This window comes from Capsicum annuum, chromosome 11, assembly GCF_002878395.1.
Source record: "Capsicum annuum cultivar UCD-10X-F1 chromosome 11, UCD10Xv1.1, whole genome shotgun sequence".
Classification (NCBI taxonomy): domain Eukaryota; kingdom Viridiplantae; phylum Streptophyta; class Magnoliopsida; order Solanales; family Solanaceae; genus Capsicum; species Capsicum annuum.
The window spans coordinates 214,118,907-214,139,037 of NC_061121.1; the positions used below are offsets into that span (position 1 = coordinate 214,118,907).

The following is a 20,131-nucleotide window of genomic DNA, read 5'->3' on the forward strand; positions in this document are numbered from 1 at the left end:
CATTTTAATAGGAGTAGGTGATTGCATGGAGAAACATGTAATTATACAAATGTATCAACACAATCATTTTCTTTTTTCTACTAATGATTCCAACAAAATATCATTTTTACGGTGCAACAAGGAGTTGGTACTCTCCAGGGATTTACATATATTACAGAAAATTCATTTTCTCTACGATTCATATCTTCTTGCGAACATAAAAAACAAATCAAATTAAATGTGATACACTTCTCGATTAACCTTTTCTTACGGTAAGACAGTAGGCATACCTTGCATAGTTGCACACAAATAAAGATAATCATAAGCGCGCGCACCTTACTTTCATCGCACCAGTTTTAGTCAAGAAACAAGATATAAACTCCAAAGCACTACTACTCTCATCCATGTTCATCATTAAGGCATCAATTTCATTATTTCCAAAATAATTAAGAGAAAGTTCGGTATAAACAGATATATTTCTATAACTTATATTAGCTTTTAGTATTTGCATTATTGCAGACTCAAGCATTTTCTCAAGAAAAACGAAGCTGTGCCTCAAAGCCTCCAAGTAGTATGTGACAACCGATTCTCCAACTCCCACATCCACCTGCCAACTCAATCACACGAGGTTTCCTGTCTAAACAACCATGGAGCCCCGACGAACTCAGCTTTCACCTGGAATTGTCATCATCAAACAAGAGAGGCATTAATGCAGACGAAAAGATGGTAATCAAACAGTAATGTTGATAGAAGGGCAGAGGGAAAGAGGAGGAACTGTCTGTCCCACACTTGAAATCAGTTCTTTAGATTATAATTTCACGGGTACCTTAAATTAAAAGCAAACCAGTTTGCATCTTTACAAGCTTATATCAGATATAGTAGTAAAATTTGTCAAGGGTTTTTCATAACCAGATACTCCATTAACTGAATGTTTTTCATTATGGAGAGAAACAATCTTTATTTCAAGTTACCTGTCCTATGACATAACTACCAACCTCCAGATAAGCATACCATTGAGAAGTTGGTTGAGAAACACTAACCTGTTGGTTTCTGGACATCCTGTTTTCGAGGATTTCATCCTTCGCCAATCAGAAAGCAGTTTTCAGACAGTCATGATCAAGCTTCCTTCTAGAAAGGCAAACTGATCATATTTCCTCACAGCGATCCTTGAGTTATTACACCAACTTTTGAGCATCAATGTAACTTTGATCATCTCTAGCAGGTCTGCTAGTCACACAAGATTTTTCTAATTCATTGTTTCTCCCACAACTACTCAACAAGGTGAACAAATCCCAGAAGCACATTTATATCCCGAATGTTCTGTTATACAGTTCGCCTGAATTGGGCATGCGGAACTTTGACTCCTCATAACCATTGAAGAACTTGTTATAGCCCAGCCTTTCACTTCGCAGGAGTTCAGCCATGCCCAAGTCATTTCCGCCTGGGACCCCATTCCAGCCATCCCACTGGCCATTTGACATCACAGAGTTCCTTCCCTGAGGAAGATTGAGTTGTGAAAATGGGGAAAGATTGTTGGCCAGAGTTTGCTCCACCACCCTCGAAGAAATTCCATAAGCATCATTAAAAAAGTCGTCACCATTATCAGTGAATCTTTGACTCTGATGCATAGAGAGAGATCTTTGCATGAGTAACTTAAGTCTAGCTTCATTTTCAAAAGCACTTGGATGTGGAGGAAAACTTGGAGACATGTCTAGACTTGAGACGTTAAAGCCATTTTGAAAGCCTTTACCAACTGCCAAAATAGCAGGATCCATAATAGCAGGATCCACACGGTTGACATTCCCAATTGATGGAGCCTGATATTCATTCCGCAATAAGGAGGAGGTATCAAACATGTTGTGGGTACCTGCAGAATAACTGATTTGAGATACCGATCCAAGATTTTATGTCCAACAAAGTAGAGAAACAAAACCAACAGTTCAAAACTGACCAGAGAGAGGAGCAAAATTCTGTTCCATTTTCTCAAATGCAAAGCCTGGGGGTGGGGCCCTATTTGCTGCTGAAAACCCTGGAGGCGCAGTCATCTGAGATCTCGACACTGGAGAATCACCAGAAAATCAGTAAGTTGGGCACTTGAAACCTATTATTGTAGATACTTGCACTCAAACTAAATCTGAAACACTAAAAGGTGCAGATAGATAAGGGGGATAGAATTAAAAAGGATAAGTGATGCACTAACCTGATAGCTTGTTAGAGGATAGGTGAGAATAATTGTCAGCAAAACCATTAGATTCCTGATTATTAAATAGAGAGAAACCATTGCGATTACCAAAACCATCATGCTGATAGTTTCCGCTATTTGAAAAATCTTGATCGAAAGGGCGATGACTATGACTTCTCTCAATGTAACTTAAAGATGGTCGAGAATCAACAGATGGGTTCATGGGTTCCTCCTCCCTTGCAAAAGAGAACCTTGATTGATTGCTGCTCTGTAATTTTCTTGAGTTTGATACTCTAGACCCTTGTTGGTTAGCAGTTACTCCCAACAACTTAACCAAGTTCTGAGAGGCTAATGACTCGTTCCATGGGTCGAAATCCATTGACAAAATATTAGATATTATATTGTTCTCTCCTCTTTCTGCAGTAGTACTATGATCTGCAGTAGCAGCTTCACCTTCAAACCTATCCATGGGCATCATCCTCTTATTTTCATTAGACAAATAATAAGCGTCATCAGTGCTTCCCAAATATTTACCCGCACAACTGAATACATTTTCAGGGTATCCATTGGGAAGTTCTCCAATACTGGAAGGCTGTAATACTGAATCAGCTCTCCGGTCAAAAGTTTGCATGTTGGCTCTAATAGGTCCAACACCATTGGCAAAGTGCGACGAAAAACCCTTGAGATTCCTTGAAGATTGTAAAGAGATGGAAGGACTTGATGAGTAACTTTTCTCTAGAATGACTTCAGGATCCCTATGTCGCTGCGCATTGAAAGATAGCAAATCATCCTCCATTTCAGGAGTTGTGTCTTGAATTCCTAGAGCCAGTGTTTCCAGTCTCAAATCAGACGCTTGTCTTGAGATTGAAACATCATCTGCAGAAATTACAGATTTCCCACTTGTCTGAGAAGGCGACGGCTCCCTTGGTTTCTCATAGGAGGCATGTGACTTTTGCTGTTTATCAATGCTAAATGATGAAAAATCCGAGCATACATTCTTCTCAACATCTGTGGCATCACAGGGATCTTTTGGTAAACTAGGCCCATTAGACATCAAAGGAAGATCAAAGGTATTTGTAGCAGTCGATGATGTTATCAAATGTATATCTTTGTCCTTCAAAGACGGGGTGATATGTAACTGACCGTTCATAGATGAAGAAGCAGAACGTATGGTGATAGCAGGTTTCTCAGAACTACAGGTTGCATCATCTGCTCCTACAGACTGTTTAACAGGTCCTAACGTGCTTATTTCACCTTTCTCTTGACTCGTGCCACCATCTTTGCTATGAATAGCTTTCTTTCCTGCTTCAGCAGGCAATGACATGACCTGACTATTATTTGCAACAGTTGTGGAGCATGTAAGTGGGCTAAATATTTCAGCTTTCTGTTTAAGAGGTCCACTAGAACTTGGTGCACTGGCAGGCGGCACTCCATTAGAACTTGGTGCACTGGCAGGCGGCACTCCATTAGAACTTGGTGCACTGGCAGGCCGCACTCCATTTGAACTTGGTGCACTTACAGGCGGCAGTCCATTAGAACTTGGTGCACTGGCTGGTGGCAGTTGGTTATTTAATGCACGCGTTCCCCTGGAAAAAAAGGATAAAATATGTATTATGAATTTTATGAACCATATATAAATGTGAACAGTAAATCTTCTAATTGCATACCACAAAGCGCCAGCAGGAAGAGCAGCAGATCTACCAGAGCTGCTATTTGGTGGAGAGCCTCTGGCATTGGTTGCTGAATTCTGCAAGATATATGACAAGACTAAAAATTTAAGACATTCAAGATGGAAAGACAGGCGCACTTCTGGCATCATTTCCAGTCAAAAATAAATAATTAAGACTTCAGCAATCTTATAACTAGAAGCTCAATAAGAACATAAGGAGGAAATGTCAAAAGGTAGATCATACGAACGGAACTTTATTGCCCTCTCTTGAGATGCTGACTTGCCAATCCAACCTCCAAATAGAGATGTATCACCTCCCCCTTCTCAAAAAGGTGGGAGGGGAAAATGAAAAGAAATGGAAAGAAGAGATACAAGAAAATCTAATAATAAGAGAAAATCTTACATTTGTAACAGTTTTGTTAAAAGGTTTCCCTGCAGAAGCAGAGCTGTTATTGCAGTAATCGTCTGCCGGTGGTGGTAAAACACTCCCTGATCTCCGTTGCATACTAGTAATGGCGCCAGTAATTTGTTGAACCCTACTCCTTTAAAATAACTATGCAAGTTAATTTATTTATCCAATGAATGTACATATACAAGGAACAGATAACACGCGGAGTGACAATACAAGGTTGTCTCACTGGTCCAGACACAGGTATATACAGTAACATACTTAGAAAAAAAAAAAACTGCCTTCAACTGGTCACTGTAATGAGTAAAAGTTCAAGCATATCCTGCAACAGCCTGGTAATGCACCTATTTATCAATAATTGTCTAAATATATTGTTACATAGATTTTTAAAATAGCATTGACTTACTAGAAACCTATTGTTGAAACAAAAATAAAATTGGGACAAAGTACAATGTAGGTGCAAATGAATAGTTGCTCTTTTCTCAGTCAGTTTCACATACTCCTAAACTTTATGGACTTGATATCCCAATGATGGAAATCCTAGAACACTTTAAAAGAGACAGGTTTCATAAACCACGCTTAAGTCTTAACTACCACAAAAATAATAAAACCAACAACTAAATAAATCCCAATACCTTGTGTAAGCCGATATTACTTCATCCTTAGTAAAGCTATCTTCGTGCGACCCAATCTCGTGCAAGTATAAACAATCAGGATTGGTGCAGGGCTGGACCAAAAGATAAATCTTCCTTTAGATACATTAAATCTGTGAATCCAGAAAGACTCGAAAGATGACCCTTAATCGATGCTCTGATGGAAATTCTAAGTAATTGAGAAATCATACCACACTCCTCAACCAAGCATGACAGTATTTTGTTGTACCAAAGCACGCTCTGCAGCAAGAAAGTAAAATATTAATGAAAAATAACAGCCGGCACTGCAAATCATAAGAAGATATGGCACACACCTTAAAGGTCGACCGTCCAAATTAAATCCATGTACAGACTGAATGCAGCGGACTGCTTCCTCCTCCTTTGAATAGGTAATATATCTGTACCCAACAGAAATTTATAAATATAGCCAAGTAGACAACTGATTTTTTTGTTCAAAAGTAATAGCTTTGAATGTAAAGAAAAGAATACTTTTTGAGGATAAATGTCAAATTCCTAATAAACATAATGAAGTCCAACACAGTCAAAGAAAGACAAATCCTGAAAAAAAAATTGTTGAAAATTTCCATGGGAAATTGCTTGAAACATGTCTTACTGCAACCTTTCTCAGATGAGAGCAATAAGAACTTCGATGTACAAGTATCAAAAGGATCGGTATGGGGGCTGGTTGAATTATATTCTTTGCTACATTGGCACAGCACCAAGAAACAAGAGGATTCGACCGAGTGGGTGTTGGGTAAACCAAAGGCTCATTCACAATAATTTTATTTTGTAATAAAGGTAATCAAGATTATCTTCTTATTTATCCCTTCGAAACATCAGGAAAGGAAAAGTACAATCTTGAAGACTACCACCGAAATACTTCTGGAAAATCTTATGAAGCAGAAGAGATATGTGGAGATCAACTTACATGAGCTAAAGCCCAAAGGAGAAACACATGAATATCATTGTTGTCATAAACATAACATAGGATTAGACACAAAACTAAAAAATAAGAAATCACATAGAATGATATAGAAAAGGGTTTTCTAGGACTAAGAACCAGGTTTGGAACACAGAAAACTCTACACCGTCATCCTTTTTTTTTTTTTTTTGAAGTTGGTAACTTACAGTGTCATCTTTTTTGGTGAAAGAACAAAAACCGGGGCATAGATCGCTTAGTAATTTTTATGAAATGAGCCTTGCAAAATCCTTTTGTACAGCACGTTAAGAGCATCTTCATATAATTGTATGACGTAGAAAAGGGTTTTCTAGAACTGAGAGCCTGGTTTTGGAACAGAAACAACTCTACATATCCATTGATGCTTGTTTGTGCGGATTAGAAGCCTTGAATAATCTTTCCTATGGTACGTTACGAGCATCTTAATATTACTGTTTTACATGAAGCATTTTGAGAACCGGTACGAATGTTAAATCAAGAAGCATACTTACACACTGCAGGTATTATTCGGAAACTGTTGAATGGCACCAGCAGCCGTTCGAGACATAGACGCCTTCAGGACCTTCCCATACTGAGCAAAATATTCTTTCCGCTGCAGAAGCTGTTTTTATGGGGATAAATTTGTGTCAGTTTGATAAAGTAACATTATTACTAGAAAAGCGTCGAGCATCTGGTACATCCCTAAGTAAAGTTTAAAATGAACAGAGACGAATGATATCTTTAAAAAGGAGAAGTTAAAGATTCCAAAACTCAAGTGTACATACGTCTTCATCAGCTAAACTGAGAGGCAAACCAACAATGTAGACAAGATTCCTCTGAACGACGCGTACACTGGTAAGTTGCTTTCTCGAATCAGCTGCTTTACTTTTACCCTTTCGAGATGTCAATTTTTTCTCCGAGCTCACCATCCTGTAACCAAAAAAACAATGAAGAATGCAGAAAATAGAGGACCTACTAATCTGTTAATGGAGTTTGTTCTTGAGAACAAAAATATTAATTCATATAGTACTTTTCACAATTTGCTGCTGTGCCAACAATCTTTTCCTTATTATATGGACTGCGGCATGCAGGACACCGCCCTTCTGTCTCGTCCTTCTCAGCCATTTCCATTATGTGATGCCAACACCATACGCATACCTACAGTAATGGGTGCCAAAAGTTAACATAAACCTATTGTATACTAATGTTTTTGAGAAGGAATCTATTCTATAGTAATATAAAAGTGAAACCCTCTATAAAAACATGTTGACAGACAATATTAACTTTATATCCTTCAAAACTCAATGCATTAACTAAGCTTCTCTTCATGTCTCTCAGAACATGAAGAATTCAAGAAAATTAATGTGTAATCTAAAATAAAAAGACTCAACATTTATCATGATAACGGTGCTAAGTCTCTTCAATTTCCTATCACTATTATGCTCTTCAGATCCAAGATAATCTTTACAAACACTAGGTTTGAGTAAATTGAAATTGTGAACATATGAAGAGACAGTTGTTATATTCTGGTTATCAAAAAGAAAAAGGGACTGTCGTTACCATCTCACAATTGTGTTGAATGAGCAGCAATTACAAAAGGTCATATTCTATCTCACTTTCTGAAAAGAGTGGGAAGATGTGCAGAAAAAGGTAGATAGACCAAAATACTCCTGTAAAGTTGAATGAAATTTCTACCCTTCAACCAAACACTTCTCTGATATTTATGTGCAAAAACGTGGAGATACACTAGTAAATACTATTAGATATAAATTCACACATTCTCCAAACATCAAATTTTAGAAAGACTTGTAGCAATTGCACATCAAATTCAAATAATCTAATTTAAGTGGAGATGATGAAATTATTATTCCAAGCTTATCAGCATATCAAGTACATTTTGTAAACTGGTCCCAAAAGAAAGATGATCAACTATGGTAACCTGGTATTTGAGAATTCTGTATTTCTGTTGGGCAAGATTTCTTCTTTTATTGAGATAGCTAATAGGATCAATATTCATCCTTTTCAGGAAATTACACTTTTTGCTTCACTTTATTTTTAAAATAAGTCACATGCACTGTTTAATAGTAATATTTATGTGATTCTTCAAAATTATGTACTCGTTGCTGTTTGGTCCACATGCCAATGAGCGAGCCAAAAACTAGTATTTCATAGAGGAAGAGAACTGCAACGAAACTGTTGAATTTCGTGAACCATTTCATCCAAAGCTAGTTCGAGAGGAAACACTTCTATATATTTAGGTCAGCATCACACACCACTCATCTCCTCCTAATGTATGGCCTGATTTTTTTTGGTTGAATTAAGCACATTACATTTCTTGTGGATAGTATCCAGAAAAAAAGACTTGAAACAATTGAACCAAGAAACTTTTGTGCTCTATAACATGTAGAATTGTATTATTTTGACTATGTTTTGCTCAAGCCATAAACATTTGTGTGGCTATAGAAAATCTCACTGAAGGTAAAAATGGTCAACCTTAAATTAAATCGTTCATAAATAGGAAAGGTGCCATTCTTTTTTGTTAAGATAAGAAGTGAAGTGTGTTGAACCAAAGTTAGCTTCAAAATTTGTTTTAATTTTTACATAGACAATGTTCTTTTATGTAGTTAATCCAACAGCTACCAGGAAATGGTAACATTAAACCCTGCCAACGTGATAGGAGAGCTGTAGGTGTTCTTATCATTTTGGCTCCAAAGAAAAAAGAAAACGGAAACTTAAAAATTGGATGTTCCTACATAATAACTTTACAAAAAACAAATCCAATGGACCATCTACGTAGGTATTCGAAAATTTAGTGCATAATAGAGTTCAAATAAGGACATGCAAGCACGCACTCTTCCCGCACCATTCTACGTGTTTCTGCTGCCACATCCATGAACAGATACCTTCTAGCATCAATCGAGGAGAATAGGTGAAACAGAAACTTATATATCCCCTCTCTCAACCTCTCTTTCCCTTTTCAGAGTGGATATGCACAACAATTTCCACCTAAAGCACATGGATTTCTAACCTAAAAGAGATACATGATAAGAAGCTGACACACAGAAGTACTTTAGAGGTGAAAATATCAGGCCTAGCAGAGCATATGCTCAGTAGAAACCTCTTGCGTGATTAGTCAGCTATTTTCCTTCACTCTCCCCCCCACAAAACCCCCAACCCCCCAAAAAAACCTTCAAGGCAGCTCCCAAGGTTAATTTATACAATTCCGCATTAAAGAATGGAGAGACTGCATAAAAGATTTTTTTTCAGAAGCAACATCCTAAGGCTGAGTGCCTTGAGCCGGGGGTCTATCGGAAACAGCCTTTCTACTTCATCAGAGGTAAAGGTATGGACTGCGTACATCTTACCCCCCCAGACCCCACTAGGTGGGAATACACTGGGTTTGTTGTTGTTGTTGTTGTAACATCCTAAGGCTGAGCTCCAAGTACTAAGGTTCTAAGGGAGATGCACTAACCAAAACTACTCGCTGATCTGATATTGTACTTCTTTACTTATTCTTTTTTCCATATAATTGTGATTTGTGTTTACAGTTTTTATTCTTGAATGATACAGGTATTTTTTATTTAATTTCTTAATTTTGCAGTTTCATTAATACCCGCACAGTGCTACGTGCACTTAAAATCTAGACAGATTTCCACGCTCCTATCACTTCCAAGACAAAATTAAATGTCTAAGAATACAGAACTACCACCAAAATACCAGCAAAGCAACTCCAACCCTAATAAGCATGTCTTGACAGGGAGAACATGTGAATACCAATGACTAGTCCTCTAGTGACCCAGTTTCACAAAAAAAACATGGTTTCAAATTGCTTGAGCGAAACACAGTCAAAATCAGAATGATATTATTCTAAAGTAGCAAACTTGAAGATTTACAAACCTGATAGCCACACTTGCAAGGCTTCAACTGCTGATCTGTCAAATCCATCTCCTCAGCACAGAGAGGACAGGTCTTTTCTCCTTGGTCACTCATGGTTACCTTCACCAACAAAGTAAAACGCAATATATTAATTCGAAACACAAGCATGCCAATCACACAATCCATTCACTCATAAACTATAATTGTCTCTACAAGAAAGAACTAATTCCCTAAGTCAGTTTTTAAAAAAGAAAAAAAATATTCACCTCACATACAACAGCACTACCGAATTCATAAAGAACCATTGAAAGATTATCTTCATATATCCAAGTCAAAATTAAACACAACTACAAACAAGACCAAACTCTTATATCCAAAAAGCATCAAAGTAAAACACAATACACTAATTTAAAACATAAGCATCCCAATCACACAAACCATTCACTAGTAAACTAGAATTGTCTCTACAACAACATACCCAGTTAAATCACAAAAAGTGAAAGTGCGGTCTGGAGAATGTGGACTGTATGCAAACCTTACCCTACCTCATGGAGGTAGAGAGCCTGTTTCCAAAAGACCCTCGACTCAAGTGAAGCAAATCAAAGTAGTAATGAAAAGGAAACAACGATAGCGAAGAAAACATAGCAGCTAATTAAAAATCAGTGCAAGAGAATACAATCAAAGAACAGTAACATCAGCTAAATAGAGTGATCACCTAACCATAATTTACCTCGCATACAACAGCTTTACCGAATCCATGGACAACCATAGAAAGATTATCCGCACACATTCAAATCAAAACTTAATTATCAACAAAGTCAAACTCTTATATCCACAAACATCAACCTTCCGCAACAAAGTAAAACACAATGTATTAATTTGAAACATAAGCATTCCGTTCTAATCACACAATCCATTCACTCGTAAACTATTATTGTCACCGCAAAAGTGTTAAAACTAATGGTGTAAGTTGAGAAAAACAACAACATACCCAGTGTAATCTCACAAAGTTGGGGCTGGGCAAGGTTTAAAAACAAATTCCCCAAGTCATTTAAAAAAATACAGCTCACATACAACAGCTATACAGAATCAATAAAAGAACAACTAAAAAGATTATATACACACATCCAAGTCAAAACTAAAAAACAACTAACCAACAAAGTCAAAACTCACAAAATCATCAATCTTTTCCACTCGATCCAATTCAAAAACAACCACATCAAATCAACACACAAATCAAAAATCCAAAATCCAAAAAATCCCCTTTTTCCCCTCAAAATCAAATAACGATTTCCAACTTTACACCAACCCACAATCCAAAATCAAAAACCCACAAATCCAAAGCCCCCAAAAAAAAAAAACCAGAACACACAAAATCAAGAAATCACTAACATATATCAATTTAAAAAAAAAACTTTTTTCCCTCAAAATCAAAAAAAGATTCCAACTTTATACTAACCCATTATCCAAAATCCAAAACCCACAAATCCAAAACCCCAAAAACAAAATCACTAACACAAATCAATTAAAAAAATTCAACTTTACACCAATCCCTGATCCAAAATCAAAAACCCACAAATTAAAAAAAAAAAAAATCAATAAAATCACTAACATAAATCAATTAAAAACAATTAACGATCTAATAAAAAACCAAAAAATGTATCAAAAAATAGGGTTTGGATGTTGGACTTACAGTGATTGACTGGATCAAAAAAGGGGCAAAAATCGCAGAACAGATGAGACGCAAAAAGCTAGAGAGTGAGAGAGAGAGAGAGAGAGAGAGAGAACCACACACACACAGAGAGTTGCTTTTGAGTTTTTTTGGATTTGCGTAATTCGGGTCGCCTATTATTACTGTGAAAGCGGGTCGGGTCGGGTTGAAGATATAGAGGATGAGGGTTAACGGATGATCGACACGTGGTGATGAAGGAATTAATCGGACGGTTGTGAGTTGTTTAAAGTGGAGTCTAATTGACGGAGATCTAGTGCGGTTGTGTTAGTGGGAAACTTCGTATTTACTACTAAAATAAAATGCTATGTTTTTTATGGTTTTGGTATTTGGTATTTGCAATAAATATATTTCATAAGTCGAACGAAATTAGATCACAAAAGATTGTGGTGTAGTGATAAATATTTTTTTATTTTAAATTAAGATATTGAATTTAAGTCTTGGATATGAAGTTGGTTCGTTTTATTTCTTAATGTGGACTTCCAAGTGTGAATCTGAATGAGTCGGGTTCCAAAACTTGAATGTGGGAGTCGTCTTTGGTATAGAACGTTTTATCTTCTAATATGGAACTTTTCAAAGTGAATTTGGATTAGTCGAGCCTCAAAGCTTGCAAATGGAGTCGTGTGTGATAGTCTTCTTTGGTAGAGAGCAATTTATCCCTCAATATTATGGACATTCCGATGTTAATCTGGATTAGTCGTGCCTCAAAAATTGATATGGAACCGTCTTTGATAAAGAATGTGCTATCCCCAATATGAATTTTCAGCATGAATCTGAATTAATCGAGTCCCAAGCTTTTATATGGAGTTATCTTTTATGAGGAGCTTTTTACCCCCCAATATGGAACTTTCGATGCGAAGTGTAAAAGGAGGGGAAGATACTGATTAAAAATAGTAGATATTTGAGAAAGAAAATAAATATTAAATTAAATTATCCTAATTATCTCGATGAACTATAAAAATTATCATAATCACCCTTTTGATTTTATATTAGTTGCACGATCGTGAAATTTTAATGTAAGTACCCAGTGTGTTGATTAGGAAATTTTAATATCTTTTCGAAGTATTCAACATTATTTGATTGTCCTCAATTTTGTAAAGTTGCATTAGACATTGAGGATTGCAACTGACCTAAGATTTTCCCCTTAAGTTCACCAACATCCCCCAACCTCTAGTTCCAAATCTACTATATAGAAACATGATCAAGGAACAATCGAGGGCATTTTTGTCCTTTTACCTCACAAAATATCTCCAATGTGGCAGTGGTCACCTCCACACTCTTCTAGTGTTCAAAAAATAGTATTGCCATGGAAAACATTTGTTGAAGTCATCCTTGCTATCATTCTTCCTCAAGTTGGTGTTTTCCTCTGTTATGGCTGCGATGTGAGATTTTTTTTTCCTAATTAAACAATAGAAATTTTCAAGTTATTGGTTCAATTTTATGAGTAATGATGACTCTATCATTTTTGTGTTTTCGGATAGGTTGATCTTCTTGCTCCATATCAAAGAGGAGGAAAAATTGGGTTGTTTGGTGGTGCTGGTGTCGGGAAAACTGTGCTTATTATGGAACTGATTAACAATGTCGCAAAAGAACATGGTTAGGAATGGTTTCTTTTTACTTCTTTATAAATGTCATATATAAAGAGTAACTCTGTCCATCGAGGTTAGGCTTAGATAGACTAAATGAATCACCTAATGCCTTTTTAGCTAACCTGGGAATCAAGGTTTAAGATTCTTGAATAACAGAGTGCTAAGTTTTTTTTCCTCCCAATTTTGTTAATCTGAGTAATCCTTTTTTTTTCATTTCCAATTCTTGATTTGAGAAATTTTTTAAATTGGTGAAAGAAGGTAAAAGTTTCATCTTTATGGAAGTTTTTAGAGATTTTAGGTATGATTTAGTCTTATTATGTAGGGGTTATTGAGGTTTTAGATTTTTTGATGAAAGAATGTAAAAGTTTGATCTTTATGGAAGTTTTTAGTGATTTTAGTAATGATTTAGTCTTGTTATGTAGAAATTCTACAAGGGGTTATTGAGGTTTGAGATTTTCTTTTTTGATAACCGTAGTGTCTGAATCTGCTTGTGCGTGCCTAGATTAATTCTAAGGGGACCTGCTACCTCTCGCCAATATATGTATCAGGTTACTTTGTCCATCGAGGCTTGGATAGTTGCGCCTCACCTGGGAATCAAGGTTTAAGATTCTTGAATAACAGATTATGTATAAATTATTAAAGGGGTTATCGAGGTTTAAGCTTTTTCTATTTTGATAATCGTGGTTTTTGAGCAAGCTAGCATGTACCTCGACTAATTCTATGGGTACTTGCTAACTCTCACTAGCAGAAGTATTGAGTAACTCTGTCCACCGATGCTTTAGAGAGAAGTGAGTAACTCCATTGAATATGTTATGTATGTTCTAAGCAAACTTAATCCATTTTGCTCTTCCTTTAAGTTTTAGTTTTGGCTAAATATTGGTTAAGTCGCATGAAGTGGAATTTTGTTGTCGAGTCTATTTCACCCTGAGTTTGGGCAAGCAAATCCACATTGAATGACTCACCGAATTATCAAGGTTGTATTTCTGAATAGTTCTCCAACTCTTTCAGCTTCAGAAACATCAGTTGTCCCACTATCACTTGGGAGTTGGTGCTTTATCAATGTCTATTTTGAATTTAGCACCGTTGAATATACGTTGAGCAATGAGCTTTATTTGGGATTAGATTCATCTATTTCATTTCAAATTCAAAAGTAATGATGTTAGTTTAAACATTATGCTTAGTACTATGTTAAAGCTGCATTTACATGTTAGTACCAAGTACCCTACGTTATGCAACAGTAATTATAGAAGTTGAAATTGCTTTTGTTTTGCAGACTTCTTTAACTTAGTAGTTCCTTATTATCACGTGTGTCATTAATACTCAAAAATCCATGAATAAATTTGCTTTAACTTCTTGAAGAAATGCTAATAGCTATAATTCTTTTTGTCGTTGGATCTTTGGAGAAGTGGTTTGTTGTAGTTGCTAAGAATACTTGCTCAAACGTGTAGGAGAAACAATCCATGAGACGATAGAAGATGTTGGATTCCAGGCTACCTTGATTACAGAGGAGACAAATGAGAAAACTTCCCAAGTATGCCGAATACATATAAAAGGAATGACCTGCACTTCTTGCTCCACAACTGTTGAATCTGCTTTGCAATTGATCCCAAGCGTACTGAAAGCACAAGTAGAATTAGCAATCGAAGAAGTTGAAATCTAATATGATCCTAGGATAATAACTTACGATCAACTTTTAAAATCCATAGAAAATACTTAATTTGAAGCCATATTAATAATCACAAGAGAAGATAGGAGCAAAGTATTGCTGAAAGTTGATGGACTACACACTGAAAGTTCTATGAGCATTCTTGAAAGTTCTCTTAGAGCACTCCCAGGTGTTGACAACGTTGATATTGATCCTGAGCTGAAAAAGCTATCCATTTCCTATTATTTTTGCTGCGATTGATAACCCAGTAACTTCACTGAAGACAGATGAATTCAATGGTCCATTTTGTTCTGTAAACCCACTAACATTAGCATCCACAGGAACTTCTACAATTAAAGAACCATTCACTTCGGTAGATAACAAAGTCAATTTCACATCACAATTATGGTTCAAATATTCACCACAACTTTCTCTAATAGTTTTTGTCCCATTGTTTTCCTCTAAAGAAGAATCCACAGCGAACTCAATATTCAGATGACAGTGTTGATTGTTTTGGATTAATGGCTTTGGAATCACTATCCATATTATAAGAAGATAGCAGTGAATAAAGACGTCGATTCCATACACAGGATGAGCATTAATGATGTTTTATCCATGAGATATTTTCAGGTCGAAAAGTTGGGGTTCCTAAATACACCAGTTCTTGTACTTACAGGTATGTATTGTTATCTTTTTAATCTTCTCACTTAATTAACATTCACTAATGAAAACAACCTTAATGTGAGCAACCAAACATTACTAAAAAACCTAAATTCTATGACTGCAATAGCTGCCAATATTTCCTTCACAAGAACTGCCTCAATGCTCCTCATTTTCTCAACCATTTATGTCAACCTTCCCATCATTTGACCCTTCTCCCAACTCCAACTTACTCAAACTGTTCCTACTTTTGCAATGCTTGTGGCTCTAATGGCAAAGGCTTAGCTTTAGCTGTTTCCACTGCGACTTTGATATCCACATGCACTGAGCCCTTTTGCCTCAAAACTATCCTCCTATCCATACAACATAATCATGAACTCAAGCTCATTTTTTAATCCATTTTTGATAGTAAAAACACTGATTTTGTTTGTGATATCTGTCATGACAATGCAGATCTTAATTGTTGATTCTACTATTGTGCTGATTGTGATTTCAGGTTGCACTTACACTGTGCATCTCCTGAAGCTGATATTTTTTCAAGATCACAGCAACTGCGTCGAAATAATATAAATGTAAACTTAGTAGTGGAGATGATAAATTTAGTTAATGATGATCATGACCAGCATATAGCAACTCAACTTGGTGCTCAGATTAATGCACGAGCAAGACAGAATATGTTGGATTCGATCGATGAAACATCACAAAGATACTATTAATACTAATTGCTATCATGCAATATGCAATTCGCATTGAATTCTTGTTAATTTTTTGTACATTAAATACTTTGCAGGCTGCAGCTGTTATGTCATGTCCTTTTGGGGTTCAATTCTTTCCATCGAACACTATCAGATTAATGGCCTTACATGGAGAATATTTTTGTTGTGGCGCATACACTAAATGACTCGTACCAGAATATGCAATGTTAGTGAAGGCATCAAAGAGTTGTGATGTCTGCAACTTTGGTATTCTCTTGCTAAAGCTTGATAGCAGCGAGAAACCGATTGAGAAGCTCAATGACACTGTGAAATGCACAATCACTAATTAGGCTCTACCACTTGCGCGTGAAGGGAAGTTCAATGAAATTGCAGACCCAAGGCTGAACATAAACTATGTGGAGGAAGAATTAAAAAGAGTGGTTCTTGTTACTCCTATTTATGCTTAAAATCGAACTGAGAAGAGACCAACAATGCTTGAAGTTATTGAGCTACTGAAAGGAGAATCAAAAGAGAAATTCACAGCTTTAGAAAATAATGAAATGTTCAAGATTCCTCCAGCTGTGGGTGATGATGCTTTGTCAGGAGAAAAAGGCAATACAGACTCTGCTACATCAGATGAAAAAGAACCAAAATGAGAAATTGAAAAGGTGTAGGTATAAGCCAAGAGAATGTGGGTAATTAATTGTGGCTTGTTTATATTGAATTTGTGTAGGACTTAATGTATTTTCAGTGAAGATGTACTGATATCCATTTCTTGGAATGATAAGTCCTTGTTTTTTTTTGAATTGAAAGTATCATTCCATCGGGTTGTGCAGACCTTGTCAGTGAAATGTATCCTATCTTTGCCCTTTAAAAATATCCGAGTTTGGCAAGGAGAAGCAGTTGATGTGGTTGCTTGAATTTTTAAAGTGAGTTATATGAAGATTGATACAATAAGACAGAAAAAGAAAATTGTGTGGTTCTGTCTTATGTTCAGTGTGCTTCTTTCTTTGGTGCGTTTGCAGACAAGATTAAGTTCAAATTTTGGATAATTGCTATGTGTCCATGATGACGTGTCTGATACATTTTTTATTTTGTTTGTGTATACATTTGCTATTTTTTGTAGTTATCATATTAGCCTGAGAAACATTAGTTTTTTTGTACAAGTACCTTCAGAATATGAATTTAAGTTATAATGATTAGTATCTAGATGAATTAGATCATTCAACTTGAGAGCAGCTAACAGAGTGGAATAACTTAGTTTGCTAGGGTGACTCAAAGGGAACGACAAAGGCTGCAGATGGATCTTCTAAAAAAATGGGATGCAACCTGCTCCGAACTCATAGATACTCTTTCGTGCTCTCAGCTTTTTCTCTCTTTGGTCTTGTCTGGCGTCTTAAATTGCCTAACAATTTTTTTTAAAGTACAACGTCCATTAAATTGCTACTTCATCATTTTTTTATAGCTTGCACATCAAGGCTCATTCTCACAATGAATGAATTATGGTAACTCTCAGGTAATTTTTCCTGTGTATTCATGAAGTTTAATTGTTGCATGTCATCCTTTAGAATGCTTTATTTTTATCCATAGAAGTATCAATATTCACTATTATTTGGGAAAATAATGTTTCAGTCTTAACCATAAAAGTGTTGGATCAACAATGATTCAAAACATACTAGGTACAAGAACACAGGTGATTTCTTTTCATCAGTTTAAATCTTGTTGCAAAGTTAATCGGTATCTGTGTTGGTTGGGGTTAGAAGTATATGGTAGATTCAGTCCGAACACCATGGTTAGGAAAAAAACATGTAATTGAAATAAGAAGAGTATTTTTAGGATTTTTCAGTTTAGCAAGTTCTTTCCAATTTGACCCTTTAGTAAACTATTATAGAGAAATATTAGTAACAAATGTTATTTCTGACTCCTACTTGTGACAAAGATGGTAAGGTGGAGAGTGTTATTTTTCAGTTCAAATATGAGCAATCCTGCTTTGATATTATAATCATCCAATGATGGATAAAAATATATAAGAGATAATAGGGGAGGTTATGGATATATTCATTCAAGACCTGGGGCCTTTATGTGATTGAACTGCTTCACAAGATTGCCAAACTGCAAAAGATATTAGCATAATTTATTAGGACTAAAAATAAAAGTAAAATGAGGCAAATCCGTTGATGATGTCAAGACAGGTAAACCTTTTTGCACTTGAATATCTATTTCTTCCTATTAAAACCTGATACGGGACAAATGGTCATCTTATATTTTGATGACATCTTTGGAGGCTAACACATAGAGGCTCAAGACTTGGTCAACTCGAGAATACAAGAACATGCATGGAGGACCCGTTTTGAGCATAACTTAAAGCAATCTCATGTGTGGAAGATTGCTTAGAGCATTTAAGATTGAGGACTCATGATTTTGGCCCTTAATTAAGGGCATTTTGGACATTACGTATGGTGTATTTACACACCATGGCCGCACCTATCATTAAGGGCAAAGTGGTCTTTTTATCTTCTTTTATATTACACTATAAATAGGTCATTTTAGCTCATTTCTTTGAAGATTTTGAATGATGAAGAATTGAAAGACATATTTTCTCTATTTTGAGAGTGTAACACCCTTAGTTGTAGGGCTTGAAAATAGCATAGGGCTTGGAAAAGCCAATATTGATCTTTAGTTGGAAATGGTAGATCTTGAGGTGAGTTCATTCCCTTGGTGGTCACCATAAGAGTATGATTTTTATTATTACATTTATTAGGGGTTTAGTGTATGATATACACTTGGTTTCTGATTCTTGTCATAATATTGGCCTCACTATCTATCCTTTACTTTTATTGTTGTTATCTTGTGTAGTGGACTATTTTTGGGTCCTTTTTGAATCCAAAAATTTATGTTCTTGTTATCATCTTGTTCTTCACATTTTGTGGCTGTTTTGGGTGTCAAATACACTATTGTTATCTCGTATTGTTATTGTTGTTGTAATGAATCTGAGAGTGGTCTCCATATTGGTCCTCAAATCCTTAAGATTAGTAGACTATTTTTTAGGGTGTATTGGACTGTTTAGTGGTTGTTTTGTGCTTCTCTTGTTTTCTTGTATCATTTGGTATCAGATCATGGCTTGATCTTGTTCATACAAGATCAATCTTGGGCTTGCTTATTAGACAATTTAAAAAAAAAGTGTTAAAAAAGTAATAATTCTAGAAAAATAACAATCTGTCCGTGTTTGTGTTCTTGGCCAAAATTGTGTTCTTGTTGTGTCTTGGCCGAGATTTGTTTATTGTGTGACTAGATCTAGTAGTTTTCTCGTTTGTTTTGTTGTTTCTAGTGTTAGTTTTCTTATCCACTAACACTTTGAGTCTAGATCTAAACTTGAGCTTGAACTTGTTGAAAGTTGTTGTGAACATAAGCTTGGCCCATTGTTGTTGACCATTGTTATGGTGGACTGTTTTGGCTGTGTGGTTTCTCCTTGATGTTCTAAACTTGACCACATGATATTGTTGTTACTTGGTGGCTTGAGAACCATTTTTTTGAAATTGTAGTTGTCTTGGCCAAGTGTTGGAGATATTATTATTGTGGATTGGAGTTGGCCGTGTGAAAATTGTTGGTGTTCTTGAAGATTATTGTTGTAGTTCTTGGTGTTGTTGTTGTTGCTCTTGATGTTCATCATCACCTTCATATATTGTTGAAGATAAGGTGAATACTAAGTCCAAAAAGTTGAAGGAAAAGGGTGTATTATTTGTTAGTTCTGAAAGACACTACAACCAACAAGGACCTATCAATCAAGTCTCAACCACTTTCCAATACTTTTCCATGATTTAAGGATCCATGTTTTAAGGAGAAGCACAAAAAAGTCAAGTCTTGAAAATTGCAAAAGGCTCCAAGACTTATTTTCCCTCCTAAAACAAATTCCACCAATCTAAATTAATTTTTGACCAAAACTTGAACATTTGAGAATAACCACTTGATAAAACCGAACCAATACGTGGCTACCACGTCATCACTGCTACTGTTCATGCAATATTTTCGAGCTCAAATTTTAGATTCTTAGTTTCATCTTATTATTTCATTAGTTTCATGTCTTGATTCTAGAATTAATTAACAACTA

At 35.8% G+C, this 20,131-nt stretch overlaps 2 protein-coding genes across 3 annotated transcripts; one reads left to right on the top strand and one right to left on the bottom strand.

Moving 5' to 3' along the window:
• Positions 1–354: 354 nt before the first annotated feature.
• Positions 355–11,556, bottom strand: LOC107847543. 2 transcript variants are annotated; one of them, XM_047399221.1, is made up of 15 exons: positions 11,399–11,556; positions 9,727–9,825; positions 6,860–6,987; positions 6,615–6,759; positions 6,342–6,451; positions 5,207–5,290; positions 5,084–5,132; positions 4,875–4,966; positions 4,234–4,372; positions 3,829–3,908; positions 3,305–3,747; positions 2,180–3,169; positions 1,931–2,038; positions 1,020–1,846; positions 355–654 (listed from the first exon to the last, which is right to left on the bottom strand). In XM_047399221.1, the coding sequence occupies exons 2-14, from the start codon at positions 9,817–9,819 to the stop codon at positions 1,284–1,286; spliced, it is 3,024 nt and encodes a 1,007-aa protein (XP_047255177.1). In that variant the 5' UTR covers positions 9,820–9,825; positions 11,399–11,556; the 3' UTR covers positions 355–654; positions 1,020–1,283. The 2 variants fall into 2 exon arrangements, with proteins under 2 accessions (XP_047255177.1, XP_016547342.2); XM_016691856.2 differs by having other exon boundaries at positions 2,180–3,747.
• A 4,691-nt stretch (positions 11,557–16,247) lies between these two features.
• Positions 16,248–16,679, top strand: LOC124888966 (PTI1-like tyrosine-protein kinase At3g15890). Its single transcript, XM_047400252.1, has 2 exons — positions 16,248–16,349; positions 16,506–16,679. Exons 1-2 carry the CDS (start codon positions 16,248–16,250, stop codon positions 16,677–16,679), a joined length of 276 nt encoding a protein of 91 aa, XP_047256208.1.
• The last annotated feature ends 3,452 nt before the right edge of the window (positions 16,680–20,131 follow it).

Excerpts from the sequence above, each read along its gene's own strand:
- LOC124888966 (XM_047400252.1), top strand. The coding sequence starts at position 16,248 with ATGTTAGTGAAGGCATCAAAGAGTTGTGATGTCTGCAACTTTGGTATT. Across the intron at positions 16,350-16,505 it reads TTGAGAAGCTCAATGACACT|AGACCAACAATGCTTGAAGT; the intron begins GTGAAATGCACA and ends CGAACTGAGAAG.
- LOC107847543 (XM_016691856.2), bottom strand. The coding sequence starts at position 9,819 with ATGAGTGACCAAGGAGAAAAGACCTGTCCTCTCTGTGCTGAGGAGATG. Across the intron at positions 6,760-6,859 it reads ACAGCAGCAAATTGTGAAAA|GATGGTGAGCTCGGAGAAAA; the intron begins GTACTATATGAA and ends TTTTGGTTACAG. Across the intron at positions 4,373-4,874 it reads GTAATATCGGCTTACACAAG|GAGTAGGGTTCAACAAATTA; the intron begins GTATTGGGATTT and ends GTTATTTTAAAG.